Genomic DNA, 18,848 nt, shown 5'->3' with positions numbered 1-18,848 from the left:
CTTTGGCGTACCATTGACGTACAAATTGTCGAACACCGCTGAGGGGCGCCGCGTTACCACGCGAAAATGGCGCGCATCGGCTGCTGTTGCAAGAAGGCGGCGAAGTACGAGAAATGAGAAAGCAGGACTTTTCGATTCGTTACGCCGACGCAGTCAGTTGAAAAGAGTTTCCGAAGCGCTGGGACGTGTTTGCATGTGTGTCTTACGCCTGCGTTTCGCTCGAATAACGTAGAGCTTCGCTACAAGGGCAGCTAGCGTCATTTTTGCCAGCAGTCAAGAGCAAGAAAAAGAAGAATGACGGCGCCTTTGGAACCCGGCAAGATTCGTCGACTCGACGAAACCGTCACGAACCGCATCGCTGCCGGAGAAGTGGTCCAGCGACCCGTTAACGCGCTCAAAGAGATGCTCGAGAACAGCATCGACGCCAAGTCCACGAGCATCCAAGTGGTGGCCAAGAGCGGCGGACTCAAACTCCTGCAGATCAAGGACAACGGATGCGGCATCCGCAAGGAGGACCTGGACATCGTCTGCGAGCGCTTCACCACCAGCAAGCTGGTCAAGTTCGAGGACCTCGGCTCCATCGCCACGTACGGGTTCCGGGGCGAAGCCCTGGCCAGCATCAGCTACGTGGCCCGGGTCAGCATCACCACCAAGACGGAGGACTCGAAGTGCGCGTACAAGCTGTCGTACCTGAACGGCAAGCCCACGGGGCCCGCCAGGCCGTGCGCCGGGAACCGAGGCACGCTGATCGTCGTCGAGGACCTCTTCTACAACGTTCCCACGAGGAAGAACGCCTTCAAAAGCCCCGGCGAAGAGTACAGGCGCATCGTGGACATGGTGAGCCGCTACGCGGTCCACAACGCGGGCATCGCCATGTCCGTCAGGCAGGCCGACGACTCGTCGACGGACGTGAACACGGCGAGCGAAGCGAGCGCTCTGCAGAACATCGAGTGCATCTACGGCAAGAACGTCAGCCGCGAGCTGCTGACCGTCGAGTGCGCCGAGGCCAACCTCAAGTTCAAGATGGCGGGCCTCGTGTCGAACGCCAACTGCTCGTACAAGAAGTGCACGATGCTGCTCTTCATCAACCACCGGCTCGTCGAGAGCGCCACGCTCCGCAAGGCCATCGAGTCCGTCTACGCGTCGTACCTGCCAAAGAACGCACACCCCTGGCTCTACCTGTCGCTCGAGATACACCCGGCCAACGTGGACGTCAACGTCCACCCGACCAAAAGGGAGGTGCACTTTCTGCACGAGGAACTTATCCTGGAGAGCATCCAGAAGGCAGTCGACTCCGCGCTCCTGTCCTGCAACTCGTCGCGGACCTTCCTCACACAGGCATGCCTTCCACGCATAGTACCGACTAAGTCTGTCTCGGCCGCAGCCAAGAAAGCAGACAAAGCAGGCACGTCCACTTCGGTCGACGAGAGGCACATGGTCCGGACAGACTCCCAGATGCAGAAACTGGATGCCTTCCTCAAAAAGCCCTCGCCACAGGCCGGAAAGAAAAACTCAAGCCAGCCCACGCGCCCCGATGAGCCGGATGACAACAGCGACGACGACTCAGCCGCAGAGCGACCGCAAGTCAAGTTGCAGAGTGTCACGAATCTCTGGGAGGCAGTCATCAAAAATAGCCATGCGGGTCTCCGGGAACTGTTCCGGAATCATACATTCGTTGGCTGCGTCAACCAACGATATTCCCTTGTTCAACACAAGACCGAGTTGTACATCATCAACACGCGAAGAGTGTCCGAAGAACTCTTCTACCAGCTAATGCTCAAAAACTTTGGGCGCTTTGGCCTGTACCAGCTGTCCGAGCCCGCTCCGATCTATGATCTCGCAATGATGGCTCTAGGTCTCGAAGAATGTGGGTGGACGGAAGCGGACGGCCCCAAGGAGGAACTTGCGCGCTACATGTCGACGTTCCTTACATCAAAGGCCGAGATGTTGGAGGACTACTTTTCGTTGGGCATCAACGAGTCGGGAGAGATCACTTCCCTGCCCATAATTCTCAACGACCACACACCACCGGTAGAAGGGCTTCCCATGTACGCTTTGCGGCTTGCGACGGAAGTCGAGTGGGAGAAAGAGCAGGAGTGTTTCGAAACATTCTGCCGAGAGACGGCACGGTTTTATGCGGCTCCCACGATAGACGTTGGTCAGGCCGACGACCCAAATGGCTGGAAATGGGTGACTGAGCATGTTGTGTTTCCGGCAGCGAAGCAAACGCTTAGACTGCCTGTTGAGTACATGGAGAACTCTTGCGTGTTGCAAGTGGCGAGTTTGCCAAACCTGTACAAAGTGTTTGAAAGGTGTTGACTTTTCTTTGAGGGCAGGGGGGAGTGCATTATGATTAGCAGCTGAATACATTGTTTTGCAGCAATGCAGGATGTGTCAAGTGTTCATAGTCATGCGTGTGTGTGAATATAGTTAGTGCCACGTGAGCTCTGCAACACATACGACACAAGGTGCACTACTGCCGCACTAGTGGAGAGTCTTTTAAACAGTGGAAGGAATGACATAGCAATGCTATCGCATTTTGTGATGCACATGTTCCAGAGCAAGTGTGAGGACCCAGAGGCAGTACACAGATTGCTTCCTGCATGCAGCCAAAGTACCCTTGAAAGTACCCTTGACGCCATCTTTTATCATTTAACTGTTTAACAGACACGCCACAGGTGTGCCTTGCTACAATCTCCGTTGGAGATGTGGCAACCAGAAGTTCGATAACTGCCACCCTTGCGAATATGCAAATGCTGGTCTCGGCGCCAGGTGCCTGCCATTAGGTGTCGCTGGCTTGCATATCAGGAGCATGGCTCTTCAAAGGGGAGCCATATTTACACTAACCATTTTGCCGCGCACTCTCATTGTCACCAATTTCAGCACATGGTTCTGTCGTTTCTGTGCATCCTGTAGTCTCCATCATTTGAGCTGAAGAAATAATTAACATTTTGTCCTTGCCTGTAGATTTAAATACCTGTCAACATGCAAACTTAAGTTTTCCTAAAAATTCCATGGACATGACAGTGGTGTATAGCACCCATTGTTTTTAGCGTTTACCTTGAGTTTACACCTTTCGTTTGTGCGATACGTAAGTACCCTGTTACAATTATTTACCTTTAGATGCAACCCAGAAGCAGCAGCAAACTTGGAACAGCAGAGACTAACAAGTAATGCTGCTTTTATATCAGTGATATTTCAGTCATTTCATTGGCAATTTCCCCTGCTTCAGGAATTTGTCTGAATAAAGTAGCTTGAAACAAGTACCTTTATGGTGTTTGGTGCATTGAGTTGCCATGATAGGGCAGCACAGATACCATCACAGTTTTGTTCTTATGCATATCTTGCAATTTTGCGCTGACTAATCTTTTAACACCTCTAAAACTTCTTGGAAACATAATTTACTTTTTGTAAAACTTAATGCAACATTTGTTAACTAAATAAAAAATTAGGGAAAGTTGGAAGGTATGCGTTAAGGTTGGTTGAGTACTTTCAGGGATAATGCCTTTACATGATGTGACATCTAGTGTGTATAGTACTGTTGGAGATGGGACATCCTGTTCTAAATTGACATATAGTATCCCAAAAGTTGACTGAGAATAGCTGCCACTAATACTGTTTGGGGCTACACTTGAGGCCTCCATTTGTTGTCTTATTGTAATAGTAGGTCTTTTCTTGCTTTCTCCGAAATCTGTCGGGACGCCAAGGTACGATTGCCGTACGATTGCTGTGTGAAGCCGTACGATTGGGAAAAACCTTTTGCATGAAAAAGGTAGACAGGTTGTCTTCAGGAGCCAAGTCTGACTCCATGTAGAGGGAGAGGGCAAGAAAGAAAAGATGACAGCTGTCACAGATGGTACAAAAAAAGCCGAACATGTGCCTTGAATCTCTTGCTCTTAACTTGAGGTTGTACATTGCAATAGCTATGGACCAAATATAGTCAAACGCTTTTATAACAAAGTGCTTGAGACCTGGAAAATTCTTCGTTATACAGGTCACTTCCCTGTAAAGGTCCTGCACCGTAACGCTCACACAAGTGCAGGCTAAGCACGTTCAACGAAACAAAGCCTTTATTTAACACGAGTCCAAGAGAGAGTTAGTGAAATAAAATGCTCATTCTTTTGGTGCAGACTCGTACGATAGAATATGCGAGTGCGCCGACATTTACGGCACGCTCCACAGCAGAACGTGGAAGCGACATGAAGGTAAAACTGGAGACTGTCAAATATGCCACTATCGCCTTCCTCACTGTCGTAATTCATGGTTCATTTACAGGCTCTTCATCAATGTTGCCTTCATTGACATTCGCATCCTTTCCACCCTAGACTTCGATCAAGTCGTCATCAACTGCTTAAATTCCTTCATTGTACAGGCATATTTGTTGTTGTAGTCTTCGTTGTAGAGCCGTTCACAATACATACATATAAAAAAGGAATTCGGCAGGGACATAGTAAATATTTTGTTACAATAGTAATATTGTTGCAAAGGGAGTCAACTATACTGTGTTTCACAGATGGCAGGCCATGCGACGAAGGCTAGACAGACTTCTCTTACTGCTCGCATATGAAACAGGGGTACAGGTCGAATTACATCTAATTAAATGCGTCATGTAATTCGATGTAGCATTAAGTCTCATACTTTCATGTCGCAAGATGCGAGATGAATTTCTGGCCGATAATTCGGGCCCGACGGGGATTGCCAAGAGGTCTGAATAATCGGAAGCCCGAAATACCAGATTAGCCAGAAAAGAAGCGACTTTATTCCACAAGCGGCAAAAAAGGTTCCTTATTCTCGGATCATCAGTTTCAGGGTACGCCTTCAATTTCACTTGACTAGCGCAAGACGTATTGGTGACGTCTACGAGTTCCAGCATTCTTGGCTCAGCGCCAAGCATGCAATCTGTTGCACAGTGCAGAAACATTGCCATCTGTTGACATATCTGCTGCCAGTCATGCAAAATATCGCAAAAGTGAAAGTAACTTCAGAACTGACCATCAAGGACTACAGCCTAAGTTTGTCAACACGTTGCTACGAGCGCATATGCTCACCTGTGGCCTGGATATTCCGTGGCCGCGATTTTCTAGCAGTGCCTTTTCTGCTAGTTCTTTTCGTGTTTCGTCGGTGGTCAGAGCGACGCTCCACACATGTTACCAACAGAATCAGCCAGCCATGAACGGTATGACGAGTGCCATAGAATCGAGTGGAAAGCATAGCTACAATATCGCTGCCCCTATCTCGGCCATTGCCACGCTGTCGCTACAGGTAATATGAAAGTAGAGTCAATGCATGAACTGAATTATCGGCGGCTGCTTGATCGACTAGCCTTCGCTAGTTTCGGTTTTCAGGAGGCGCCAGCGAAATGGCTGACGACATACCAGAACAAAAATATTGCCATTTCTGCTTGACTCAGTGGCCGAATTAACACACAGACATGCAGTTGCGGTCTGAATTATCGCACGGCACACCTACAAGACAACTGAAATTTTTATCGTCCTTGTAAATTAAGTCTATGGGTTTAGTGATGGTGCCGTGGAGCTGTCCGAATTATCAGTCGGTGACTACGTTACATAGAAGGTGTCGCCAATCTAAACCTATTTACCACCACTGAACGCAGTGGCACGTTTTCGCAACCTGCAGCTGCAGTGCATCAGTTGTACTAGTGACAAAGGCGTATGTCGTATACTGGAAGCACAAAGGGGCACAAACATGAAATTGGACATAAACTTGTATCTATATGTTGTAGTTGAAGTGTCTGAAGTATTCTTTTTCCCCCAGAAAGCGTTGCAGTTTCGAAAACTGCACTGGAAGACGCACGGAGTGAGACTTCTGTGGCCGTACTACTTGTGTAGCATTGCCTACGAAGTATGAATACAAGTACAGCTAGGCAGTGAGGATAAGTACGGAGAGCCGATGAGATGAGCTGGGATTACAGAGAAGACAAAGGGAGCAAGACACATGAAGACTAACTTTCCTTTTGTTTTGTGCTATAAGTATGCTGCAATAGTTGCACGCCAGTAAAGTAATGAGGCAGTGAAGACTAATGCAGAGAGCCTTGTACACACCAGCAAATCTTTAACAGCGTCGAAACATGCAACGCAGTGCAGCCTACAGTCAGGGCCATTTGCACAAATACGTTCTGGACCAGTCTCCTACCACACCTCATACTCTTCCTCTAACCAGGCTCTGAAAATCTGCTGTGAAAGTGGCCAGTTGTCCAAGCAAATAAATAAGTGGTCAAGTAATCTGTGTTGTAATTTGTATACCAGGCAGTTGCAAAGATCAGAGTTAGTCCCGTATACATTGTGAGCTCTCACATGTGCTCTTGGGACAAAAGAATGACAACAGAGTGTAGTGCAAAAAATCACAAGGGCATTTATTGCACCTTTCCTACACCGATGCCTGCTAGCCGAATTACTACCCATATGGGCACGCGGCAAATCGAGGAAGCCTGACTCGCTGCGAGCCTATAGCGAGCATACAATGGCTCCCATTCAGGCCATCAATGCATAATCACTCTCGTGTATGGCCACAAACTGTGGCGCGTTCGAACGATTATGTTCGTCCATTCTGAAGTCCTGCTGATAAGCCTTTCTCGGGATGGTCACGTGAATAGCAGGCGAGCACACAAAATGTCCACGTCGCTCACCGATCCCCAAGCCAAAGAAAAACGAGCTTTTGCGCCAGAGTAAACCCACCATTAGGTAGCATTAGCATCACATCACTTGCGCCATCTCGCATTAAGCTGCACCACACCGCCGGCGCTTAGCTACACGGGGAGGCCAGATTACGGGAGACAAGAGTCTTGCGGGGAAAACTGCATCACGGGACACGCGAGAGACAAGCATCTGCCTTAGCTTTGGCTGTTGTTCTTAGGAGTGTAGATATTGCAGAGCAATGGCCATTCCCAGTTGCTATTTGTGCTGTGAAATCTTACCGACATGATCTTGTTTTTTGGTAGTAATAATTTAGAGGTCTGTACCTACTCTAAATAGGCAATATTCATGATGGTTGGAATCATCTTAATGCAACTTGCAAGAAACTTTTTTTTTCAAGAATGGAGATGTACAGAGGGACAACCTGAGCAATATAGACGTCTTTCTGTAGTCAAATCTCGAGTAACCAGGGGCAGTGCTGTTTTGAAAATTGCCATCTCACTATCACAAGGTTCTATCTTAAATTCTGCCATAAAAACAGCCGGTACAATGGAAGCAGTGTGTTGGTTTCGGCTCGTGGAAGGTTCCAGCGAGGTAAATGAGAATGCCACCAGCTACAACGAAAAAAAAGAAAGGAACACGATTTTGCAACTCTGATTAAGTGCCAATATTTATTACTCCCTTCAAGTATTGCAAATACACAGTACAGAGAAAAACTCACTGTTCCCATTTCGCTATATACAACACTGCAGGCAATGCGTAACAATTTCATTTCTGGCACTTCATTCAAGCACTCTGTTTATGCAGGCAGATCAACTCGCTTTTTCCGGCAATCGGCATCCGAAATTAGTACCTAGTATAAATGTAAAAAAAAAAAAAGATGCGACTGAGGTTGCACTGAGTTGTACACTAAAAACACAAGCTCAGAAAACATTGCACCGAGTTACGTCGAGTGCGATACACAGTTACACGAGTTACTAAAATTACACAATCATTTCTTCCGTGCAGTCGCAGAAATAAAGTGCACAGGTGCGAGCCCGACGACGGACTGAGCTGCACGTAAATTTCATTCTCCTAAGGTAAACCACTGTGCATCTTCAGTTAGGTCGTGTGTAGCCACAGAGACATTGTATATATATATATATAATAAGAATTTAAACGTGCGGGAAAATATCATACAATGTAATTGCAGGAAAACAAGAACGCTCTGTACAATCACTATTTACCAGCTCGCCAGAAGCTGGGACGTTGAAAACAACCCTCGTCATTCGCACATTCGACGCTGCGATGGCAGGTGACGAAGTTAGCCCAACACTACATGCACGCGCAAAGTTTGTAACCAATGATAGACGAAAACGTGTGTTGAGGTGTACGCGTGTAGGGTAAACGAAGCTAAACATGTGCAGGGCGAAGCCACATGTGGCGGTAGCAGTGATGGCGACGACCCTCAGACACAGCTCGGCCAGCTCAGCCCACCACATGCCGACGAGACGATGATGTAGATTACCACCTGTAACACGGGAAGCGTTGCAGTTATTAGAGAGCTTCAGCCTGTCCGTAAACATGTTATCCTTCGTGGAATACTGGAGATGTGTGCTGCAGCAACTGTGCTGTTAGCAACATCTTGTGGTGCTTTGTCCAACCGCAACCAGAATCATTTTTGTGTTAGTATATGGCTGTCAACGGGGGAACCTTTATGTTCATGGTCATGTCGCTGCTGACACTTTACAGCAGTGGTTAATTAACGTAGGCACAGATTAGACACATTTTCATGTACACAAGGCTGTTCTTGTCGAATAAAAATAAACAAAGGCTGCATGTTGACAATTTGTCACTGCTAACGCTTTACACCAGCAGCCAAGGAGAACACAGTTGGTTACTGATATACTAACAGCTCTGTCATTGCTGGTTAACTACATACCATCAACCAACCACTCATTTATATATCTTGTAACCTGGTATTACGCAAACGACAATACAGTACATCTTTGGACTAGCTGAAGTGCCCTATTACGGGACCACACAAAAATCAAAGCAACAGCTTCTAGATGCATTGCAATGCACAAAGAAACTGCCAACAGTTATAAGAACCATAGCAGGATCATGATGATACTTTAAACAACTCTCATTACTGACATTGTACTATGGCTTCATACAAAGGCGTTTCACATACTACACGTTGCGAGGCCATGCCTATCCCATCAAGTTAATCCCAATATGACATTTACAAGATCAAGGTATCTGGCTACTGAGTTTAGTTATATCTGCACCAACATCCCTTGCACTTCTTTGCAAATATTAAATCTGTGCAATTATTCATTTGTTCAGTATATAGTTATTGCACTATTCAAAACTTCAAAGAACACCAATTCCCATAAGCACATTTGATAAGGTATCTCTAATTCCGATAACACCAGATTTACCTTGGATAATAACTGTGTTACTACAAGTGTATACCAACCCTGGAAAACACACAGCAGGAGCGATAAAGAAAGCGATGAGTCAGGCGCTCCCTGGCTCCATTTACGAATTGCTTCCAGATTTTCAATAATCTTGCAGCAAGAGTTGGAAGATAAAATGACGGCCAAACTTCCATTTCATGGATGTTGCAGCAAAGCCTCAGCATCAGTGCCACCAGGGCAATGTCAAATTTTAATTTATTTTCTCGTATTTCCGGTCACTGTGGCAAAGAAAATGTTCTCAAAGCTTGCCAAGTTGAATCTTCCAGTCATATATGCAACAGTTTAGCCCCATCTTTAAGAATAAAGAAGAAGTAACTAGGACACACAAGATATCATCAAAATCCACAAAATTGGAGTGCTCTGGAGATCGTTGTTTGAAACGCACATTCAGTTCATCCTCGCACGATTGGGCTAGGCCTTGCCAAGTTGTCAGCTGCTGGGCGCGTCTGACGACAAGGCACGGCCTAGGTCAATCGTGCGAGGCGAAATTGAATGCAAACTGAATGCACATTTTAAACAATGATCTGAGATGGCACCCCTGTTGTAGTAACTTCAAGGCGGTGGCACAATCTTCCATGTTTCTGGCTTACTGTGCTTCCTCTCACAGTAAAAGTGTGTTCATTGATATTCTAGAAGCACAATTTACTGACACACCTTAAATTGTCGCCTTAGTGATCCCCCTACAGTGAAGCTGTACAGTGAAGTACTCACCAAAACTATGACCGCAATAATGATGGCTATCTTGATGTTCTTGATCATCATGGACCGGGCGAGGTTGCGACTGCTCTTGCGGAACGTCACAGACTGCAAACACGGCAGGAAGGGTGCAGCAAGATAGCCATCATGTACAAATGTTTGCTCGGACCTTCATCATAAGCGTGCAGAGCAATAGCGGACCACAAGATAAAATCTAAACCAGCAGATGACTGACCGTGCTTGATAAGGCTTCAGTCTTGTTGACCAGCAGTTCCAGCCTTTCACCTCTCGACGTTACCGTATCTGCACATGCGTTCAAAACAACGCACGAGGTCAACTTAAATGACGCTCCAGCTGCCCCCCCCCCTACACACACATTTTCCAATTCTTGCCTAAGAGGACACAGAAATCGCATTGAATTTAATGTCTGAACAGAATGCAATTGCAGCACATATGAAATGTCTTCTTTCACTAAAAGCAAGCTACTTATTTTTAGGGGCGTGCAAATATCAGGAATTTTTTAGGCCTAATGAAATATGAATCGAACAGCTGTTCTCACCATTAAAATAAAACAATGATGCTTACCTTGCAGTATTCACCACATTTGAAGTTTCTGTCATTATACAAGGTTTTGTGACCAAAGAGCACCAAAACTGCACACTTATCCAATGCAAAGATTAGGGAGATAGCTTAAAATAGGGTGGTATATGGTGCAAAAGAAATAAAAGGCTTACAGAGTCTAGCTAAGAGTACAAATACAGGATTAATGTAAAATGTATGCCATGTGTAATTAACATTAAAGGTGCTGATGGAGTTGGCACAGCAAACATGTAATTTATCTAAATCAGTCATAAAACATGTTTTCAATTACTGCACATTTTATGGCTCAATGCCCATAAGCCAATGCAATTAGAGGTGTAGGTGTTTCCAGAGTGGAAGTAAACTAAAGGGGCATAAAATATACATTTTAGGCCTTACAATAACATGCACTGCTAAGCAATCTTCGCAAGACTGACATCTGCCAGCCTTATTACCGCCATCGAGAATGCAACAAACAAGCAGGGTTCTTCAGAACTTCTTTGGTTGTGAATTAGTTCCAAGACTGCCTTGTCAGTCCTTTAGCATCTGCGATTACCTCCAAGAGGAAAGCGCGAATTTGCCTTGATTGCCACAATCGCAGAGTGAAGAAGCCACTTTTTCTCTCGTGGGAATGGCCGCTGTAGATGGGGCTACTATAATACAAAATGTTGTGGTCGAACGTATTCAGGTATCATTCTAAGAGAACACACGGTTGCAGCTTCGATAAATAGTGTCAAATCATACCCATTGCCGAATGTCCATGCGTGGCTCATGAGCAACATGGTGCACTCTATGTAGCTTCCCGTTCTTTAGATCCACCGTGGCATGGGGGTATTTGCTTCATTTAAGCTTCAGTTTCATGTTCGATCACGCACAGCTAGCAATGTGAAGCATTCGAAAGCGGAAAGGTAATTTGCATTTGGGAATGGTAGCTATTCAATTCAGGGACTGAAGCAAGACAATATTTGCTTCATTATTCGGACATTTTGAATATTTTGCACCCCTCATTATTTTAGATGCATGAACTACAAAATCAAATTGACCCACAGCTCTTCTATGCAACATCCGAGAGCTGGCGTGTTAAATTGAAGACTTCGATAGCTCAGCCCACTCACCAATGTTCTTCACCATGATGCCCTTGAGTTCGTCGATTTCCTCTTGAACTTTGGTTATGTTGTCGCCATCCTTTCCAATGCCAGAGTAGTGTTTCTGGAATGTGGCACATTACAGATATTAGCAGAGTGTATGCTTCCAGCTAGAGTACGAGCTCACCATCTGATTTGCCAGTACCCGCGAAAATTCACTGTTCATTGCATAGGCAAGCGCTGAATGAGCTTGACGGCCATAACTGGCTTGGAACCTGCAATCGAAAGGCAATAATAAAGTCAGAAGAACGTTCAAAGGAAATTGTTACCACATTTGCTCGATTCTAACTAAATGTACTCAGAAATTATGTGCACATTATATTCAAGTAAGAAACAAAAACTGCATTACTGACACGCTAGTCATTGGCATTAAACATTTTTGAAATATAAGCCACATGTCCCTACAGCTGTGGAAGCTCCAGTAGCTCTGTGCTTGCTCCTCAAGTTCGCTAGGTATTATGTGGTAATCTCAAATGTGGTATTATCTCAAAAGCCATAGACAGGCCCGAATATTTCAAGCTTAAGGTTCCGATTAATTTCATGGCATGAGGTCAACGAGAAGAAAAAAAAGTAAGGCCTACCCCCCCCCCCCCCGTTATTTATTTATCAACTATTATTTTTTAACTTTGTGCCAAAACTCAATCAGCTGTGAGTCACTGTGACATTGCACATTTCTCGCATTTAAGCCACTATGGTGCAGTGAGCGTTCTTAGATCTCGTCAAGTTCATTCTTTTGACTTCTTTAGAATGCAATGTGGTCCAGCTTTACCAATAAAATTAGGTTGGAGCAGATGCCATCGAAGCCCCCGACATCAGGGCGAACTTGCATCATGTGTCCTCTCAGGCTAAAAGTGCTTTTTTTTTTCCTTCATACTTCAGAATTGTATAGTATTACTAATTGTTCTCTTGATGTCCCTTGAACCTTTTCAGTGTCGCATATTTTCGGAAGTGACGCACCCCTAGCGGGTATTCTTTTCCTCATATTATAAAATTAACAGAGCGGTTTATTTTGGTTGTGCCGAAATGAAAAAAAGGAAATGACATGTATAATGGCAAATTTATTTATTTATGGTACCCTCAAGGCTCAAAGGCATTACAGAGGGGAGTGGGAAAACGGGAAGCATAACAATGAAGTACGGAAAATAAACAATGCAGCGTGTTAGTAATTCCTAATTATACAGTACTATGTAATATCTTGCCTAATGTTTGTAAGTATGATATACAATGTAAACAAAATAGCATTTCGATAATTCCTGTAAATGATGGTGTGGTTTTGGTGTAGTCTTGGTGTAGTCCTCGCCAAAGGAATGTCGAAAGGAACATGGCGGGACACAGACGTGGAAATGCACCAGCAAATCAATGGTGCTTGAAGGGTTAAGAGCATGTGGTGCCCACAGGGAAAAGAACTACTACTTGCTAGATTGATAAGCACTCGCAGACCAAACGCGATCATCTCCATTTTTTCGCACTGCCATCATTGAAGCTATGCTATAGCAGCAGTGATTAATGTACTATTTACCACACCTAAGGTATCCAACAGCAGATCATTTCAGGCTACATTTACTCACCTGCCCTGAATGTCCACCAAGAACTGGAATGCTGTTACCCTTTCGAATTCCTGTAACAGACGTTTGTACAGAAATCGGTGAAAAAGGCCAGAGCAGTGCAAGAATGCATGCAACAATGCCTTTGCACGACAACATACAAACAAACTGATCACAAACGAATAGCCCTGAGAACATCGAGAAGTTTAACTGAAGAAAACAAGCACCACTACCTGAAGAAGTCGCCTACCCCCTTGAATGTGGCATTCATCACATAACACCTCTTACAAAGTATAATTGTCCAGTGCTATGACTTCTCGAGCAGCCGTAACTAGCCAACATGCAGCCAAAATGATGCCTAAAGCTACTAAAAAAATGCTTACATCGTCAGTAATGCAGAGATAGGTAATGCCATCTTCAAGGATGTAGTGGAACAAGTAGCTGCAAAGGAAAAAGAAAAACTTGGGAACATTGTCATAATAGTTGAAGTTCAAAGGAAGTTGGAATGAAGACATGACACTGAGTTAAGATGGGCTTCTATTAGTTCTGCGAACACTACTAAGATATTTAAGGCCAAAAGAACTTCTGACCATTAGTTAGTGACACTTGCATGCTGAACAGCTAATGACACTTAAGGTCTATTTGACTTGCCTGTAGCACTATGAACCAGTTAACAGCAGCGCGCGAGAAGTTTTGGAATTGTGCAGCTCGATTTTTGTGGTGCAGGCACAATGCGACACTTGAAACGAATGCCGAGGTGCAGACACGGTGCAGGTGTTATGTTTTGTCCAACTAATGTGCACCGAGTGCGCAAGTTTGAGAGTCACGAACTGCAGGTATGACTGGCTTCCGAGGCATAAATACATCCTGCGCTTGTGCAGACACAGCAGATGTGCACAAGCGAGATTTTAATGACGCTTGCACCCATGTGTTGCACTGCTGCACCAAGTCCGCAAAGACAGTTGAGAAGGTGCAGCAAAATTGTGAACCAGCCCTGCACCTTTTGACATGAATGGCAAGGTGCAGCACCTCGTGAACTGGTTCAGGTGGTGCAAGCGAATTGAACAAACCTACAGTCTAACTGAAAATGACCAAACGTGGCACATTTCTTACACAGCTCTTGACTAGTGCATGGCTCTGTGCTAAACCACTTTAGATAAAGCATGCATGATGGGATGATACCTTTATCTTAATACTGCGAGTTCTTTCATAAGTTACACAGAAAAGAGGAGTGAAGGTTTGCAGGCATCAAAGCATGCACTGGAAAAACAGCAAAGTGGTCCACTTGGTGCGAACCAGCTTGTTCAAGCTAAAGAACACAAATTACTTGCTGCACCATTGCTATTACACATGCATGCACGTATGCACACATTGAGAGAAGAGTGTCTTAAGCACGTTCCTAAATTAATGCTATGATGAGCTAAGCTATCGTAACACACGCTGCTGCCAAATAAGTCAGTGTATACTAAAACAACCAAGAGAAAACTGTTACACTCAACATTACCCAGGTGGGTCTCCAGATCTCACATAAGAGATCACAGAGGACAATGACACACGAAAACTATATTGCAGCCAGTAGCATCATCAGCAGAAAAAGGTCATGAACTAGAACAAATGTTTCTAAGTTAAATGGTCAAAGATTTGTGGCATTCATCAGCTGATCCATGAAGCTGGACTTTAACTGAAGTGGCTGCAGCAGCTGATGCCCATCTGGCTGACCATTGCCATAGGTGCTCACGCACTGTGCAGTTTCAAAGAACCTGCGCGCTCATGAATACTAAATTTCAACAAAGATTGGTATCATGTCCCCTGTGCTTCTCACTGTTGTAACTTTCTTTTTAGCGATAATGAAATGTGCCTCAATTCTGAAATGGATATTAACCAGTCAAAGTTCAACTTTCTTTCTGAATTGAAACGCATGAGAGTTGCATCCCATTTACCTTCCGTGGGAGTAGGTAAGCTTGGGAACTTCTGGCGAGATCTTGCCCAGGATCTGTTCAGTGACCTCTGAGAAATTGCCTGCGCAGCTGGCATACCGAGACAGCACCGTGCTGCCTCGTGCCACCACACAGTACAGCAGTGGCATGGCGGCGCTCCTCTTTATTTAGGGCACACTGTCAAGGCCTGCCACAATGCAAATATCACTGCAGTCAAACAGGACAGGGAGGTCAGAGGAAAGAAAGATGCAGAGCAACAGAGATAAGGTCAGACAATGGAACACACAGGTACCCCTTGCCATGAGAGCATTCGTCCACTGCTTCTTCCTCAAAAACAAGACACCAGCGATGTTCGAGGGACACTAGAGAGAAACGCTGCATCAGTTTAGATTAATAAAGTATTCTTGGAGCACTTTCGTTGCTTTCGCGGTAATAGGCCCACTCAAGCACCGCACGCGTAAAGGGGAAGGTGCGGGTTGCTCCAACCTGCGACAAGCTGTCATTTCGTCCACTTCCCCCCCTTTTTTTATTGCCTTTACATCTTAAATGAATGCAACAACTGATTTCTCCTGTGCTTTCTTTGGTTTAATCATATGCTTTGTTGATATGGCTATGATGAAAAAAAAAGAAAACGAGTCCTCTGGATCCCCTTATTTTTCTCCCCTCTATACCAACAGTATTACGTAGGGAAGGGCAGTATACAAACAGCACAGGTAGAGCATGGAGAGTTCAATAGGATGAACACATCCTCTATCACAACTGTCGAGAGCACTGTAGCAATGTGCTGTGAATAAAAGAAAGGGTAATCTCGCAGCAGTTTCCAGATTCACAATACTGAAGCGCATACTTTTTAAAAAAAAATTTTCTGGACACCCGTTTTTTTTACCAACTAACCACTGTTGCAAGTGTGCGTTGGAATGTATGCCGAGTCATGTACAAATAGCCAGTGCACTTGGCCCATAGATAAGATTTAGAAAACCAACATGAGTGCATGCCACAATTGTTATGCTATGAAAGTTACTCGCTGTGGGCACGAATTCATCCAACAAGGCGTTAGGCTCATGACTCTCAGTTTTGGTGCTGACTGGTCTTTCACTGTCACTACAATGTGAAAGCACAATGCTTAAAGATATGCGGTTGGTTTGCAGGTTTGTGCGAGTTTCCCCCAAGCCCTAGCACCATCTCTCAAATTCAAAATCTACCCTCAAATATACAATTCTTCAATCAGCAGCACAGCGTTCCATTGTTTTACACAAAAAACCATGAGAGATGTTCTATACAAAAATATGAGAATATACAATTAATCAACTAAAGCTGGAACAAGGCTTACTAAGGGGAAAATGAACATGGAAAAAAAGTTGATCAACAGCAGGAAAATGAAGCTAGTAGCAGCCCTCAAGTCAGTGTTTTGGTAAAAACAAGTGCCCTTGTTTTTGGTAAAACAAGTGCCCTTGTTTTTACCAGGATGTTAAAGGCAAGTATCCTTGCAAAAACATTGACTCTGCAGCTCAGACTACCATTGTTCATCTGCTGTTGATCAAACCACTGAAGTCTGTAAGGAGAAATAAAGTGTGTCATTACTGCCCTTCTGATACTCAACTCCGATGTAAGCTTGAATTTACAGCTTTATACAGGGCTCAAAAATGGCAGAATTTTGAAAATTTAGTCTTCATTTTGCAGTCGGAGGCGATGCATTGCTCCCAATCAACAGCAAACTTTACTTCCTGCTAGCACTTCAGCAACATTTCCATTAATCCGGTTGCCATTAATCTGGTTAGTAATAACAAAAGCAATGAGCTTTAGCGTTTCAAACCTGCATACTGCTTTACGAAAGATGCCTTAATAACGGACAACAATTTAACCTTGACTTTTTCTATTTATACCCCGACCTGTGCGCACGAACTTTTCTTTCTGCATTCTGTCATCAGAACACAGCTGCTCTGGGCTAAAATATTACCTGCAACCATGCAATGAGCAGGTGCGCATCTCATAAAATGTATTACATGGGTTGTTCCACTCAGCCATTGCCAAGTGCCACCGGGCAGGAAGAAAAGTGAATCCCAGATGAAAGCTGAACAATGGTGTGGATGTAAATGAAGGCACGCTTTGCAACAGCTTGTCAAGGTTTTTCTGAACTTCTAACGTGGTAGAACAGTCAACATTCGGTCTGTCTTCAAAAAAAGGAGTTGGTCATCTCTACAGCACGCGTGAAAGGCACTTACATCAAGCAGAGCAACACAGCACTACAGTACTGAAAGGAATGCACCAACTGCCAGAGCTACTAATAATTCACTAGCAACGCCGAATGGATGTTCACACAACAGCGCCATTACGAAGATAACCAAACTCACGCAACTATTCTGTTGCGTTGCCACACACACACACACACACACACACACACACACACACACACACACACAATAAAAAAAAATGCTTTTCGCAGCACCTGCTGCCTAGACCTGTAAAGGCACCGATCCTTTGACGAAGAATTTCAAGAAAAACAAACACTCACTGGCGGAGCATCGCATTACGACATATGTCAGCGGCCTCCACCGACCTTTTCACAAGCCACACACTTGCATATTGCATGCACGACTGCTCAAGCTAATTCCGCAGGTGTTACGGGAGTCGCATGGCAAAACAAAACAAAACTCATGGCAAGAAACGACGGTTTCGCAAAACGCGGAATCCACAGGTTTGCGACGTCAAATGTAAACTGTTTCATGTCCCCTTCTGGGGAAAAGAAAAGATGAGCAAAATGTAGACGAGAAAGGAGGTTTCGTGCAGTACACAACAGCTGTGCGTAGTACGTGACAGTTACTCGGTATAAAAAAGTAAAACACCTCACGGAGACTGCGTGCGAAGGAACCCATTTCCCTGCTTTGATCCGAACGATCCGAACAACGTGCAGGTCACGGATGAAGAAAGTGCTCACATGCTCGTCATCAGAATGTCGCTGGCGTCTCCGAAAAGAATACAGTGAACGTCCACACCCCTACCCAATGCCAGAACCGTTTCTGTGACTAAGCGCCGTGCCGTGCAAGCGCTGGCCGTTACGTCACAATCCTCACACGAAACAACCGTCCGCTACACGGCAACACAACCCGATCAACGTTTGACACAATGACTGCAGGAATATGGTGCAACTACAATGCGAACGCTGAGCGCTGCTCCACTTCACGATAACTGATAATGTCCGGCTAAACCAAATTCGACGCGGGCGGTTCTAGAAGTTCGCCGGCGTCACGGGGGACAGAAGGTGGTCCCCGAACGCGTCCATCGATAACGAGAAGCACGGAAACAAAAAGGAACACACACACACACACACTTGCGACGCGCTACGCACTTTGTGGGAGGGTACATGCGGGAACACGCAGTAGTGTCGTCGCTGCAGCAAGGCAGCATACGCATGACCACAGGGAGACACTCACCTCCCACTTTTCACTACGGCAGGGGACACGGGACCCCACAACAAACGTCGACCTCTGCTGTGCTCGGCGCGACGAACCAAGCGTTCGCTAGCGCCGCAAGTCACCGCGCATCACCACAAGCCCGCACAATCACGTGAACAAGCACAAGCGATCGTCGAATCTGGGCATTTTATCAATTTTTATCACGGCGACACGAAAGGAGAAACACGAACCGACGAACGAACCCTCGTGGACAGTAGTGTTGACGACCGGAAACTACTGTGGTCGCCCTTTCCGAGGAATGACCCGGGATGAGTCACGCTTACCGATATTTTAATGTTAAATACCATGATCTACCAATGCAACGGACATAATCAGTCGTGTAATAAAGGCCCTCAATCGCAATCCAGTTGGTGACTGGC

General features: G+C 45.4%; 2 protein-coding genes across 3 annotated transcripts; one reads left to right on the top strand and one right to left on the bottom strand.

Moving 5' to 3' along the window:
- The first annotated feature begins 41 nt into the window (after positions 1-41).
- LOC142557365 (DNA mismatch repair protein Mlh1-like) lies at positions 42-3,963 on the top strand. Its single transcript, XM_075669154.1, has one exon. It carries the CDS (start codon positions 295-297, stop codon positions 2,317-2,319), a length of 2,025 nt encoding a protein of 674 aa, XP_075525269.1. The 5' UTR covers positions 42-294; the 3' UTR covers positions 2,320-3,963.
- A 3,342-nt stretch (positions 3,964-7,305) lies between these two features.
- Vamp7 (Vesicle-associated membrane protein 7) lies at positions 7,306-18,760 on the bottom strand. 2 transcript variants are annotated; one of them, XM_075669157.1, is made up of 9 exons: positions 18,448-18,760; positions 15,020-15,223; positions 13,463-13,520; positions 13,104-13,153; positions 11,663-11,750; positions 11,506-11,599; positions 10,047-10,114; positions 9,827-9,919; positions 7,306-8,163 (listed from the first exon to the last, which is right to left on the bottom strand). In XM_075669157.1, the coding sequence occupies exons 2-9, from the start codon at positions 15,163-15,165 to the stop codon at positions 8,101-8,103; spliced, it is 660 nt and encodes a 219-aa protein (XP_075525272.1). In that variant the 5' UTR covers positions 15,166-15,223; positions 18,448-18,760; the 3' UTR covers positions 7,306-8,100. The 2 variants fall into 2 exon arrangements, with proteins under 2 accessions (XP_075525272.1, XP_075525273.1); XM_075669158.1 differs by having other exon boundaries at positions 15,020-15,203.
- Positions 18,761-18,848: the final 88 nt, after the last annotated feature.

The sequence above is a fragment of the Dermacentor variabilis genome, chromosome 9, assembly GCF_050947875.1.
Source record: "Dermacentor variabilis isolate Ectoservices chromosome 9, ASM5094787v1, whole genome shotgun sequence".
Taxonomy (NCBI): domain Eukaryota; kingdom Metazoa; phylum Arthropoda; class Arachnida; order Ixodida; family Ixodidae; genus Dermacentor; species Dermacentor variabilis.
This window is presented reverse-complemented; position numbering and strand designations above follow the sequence as displayed.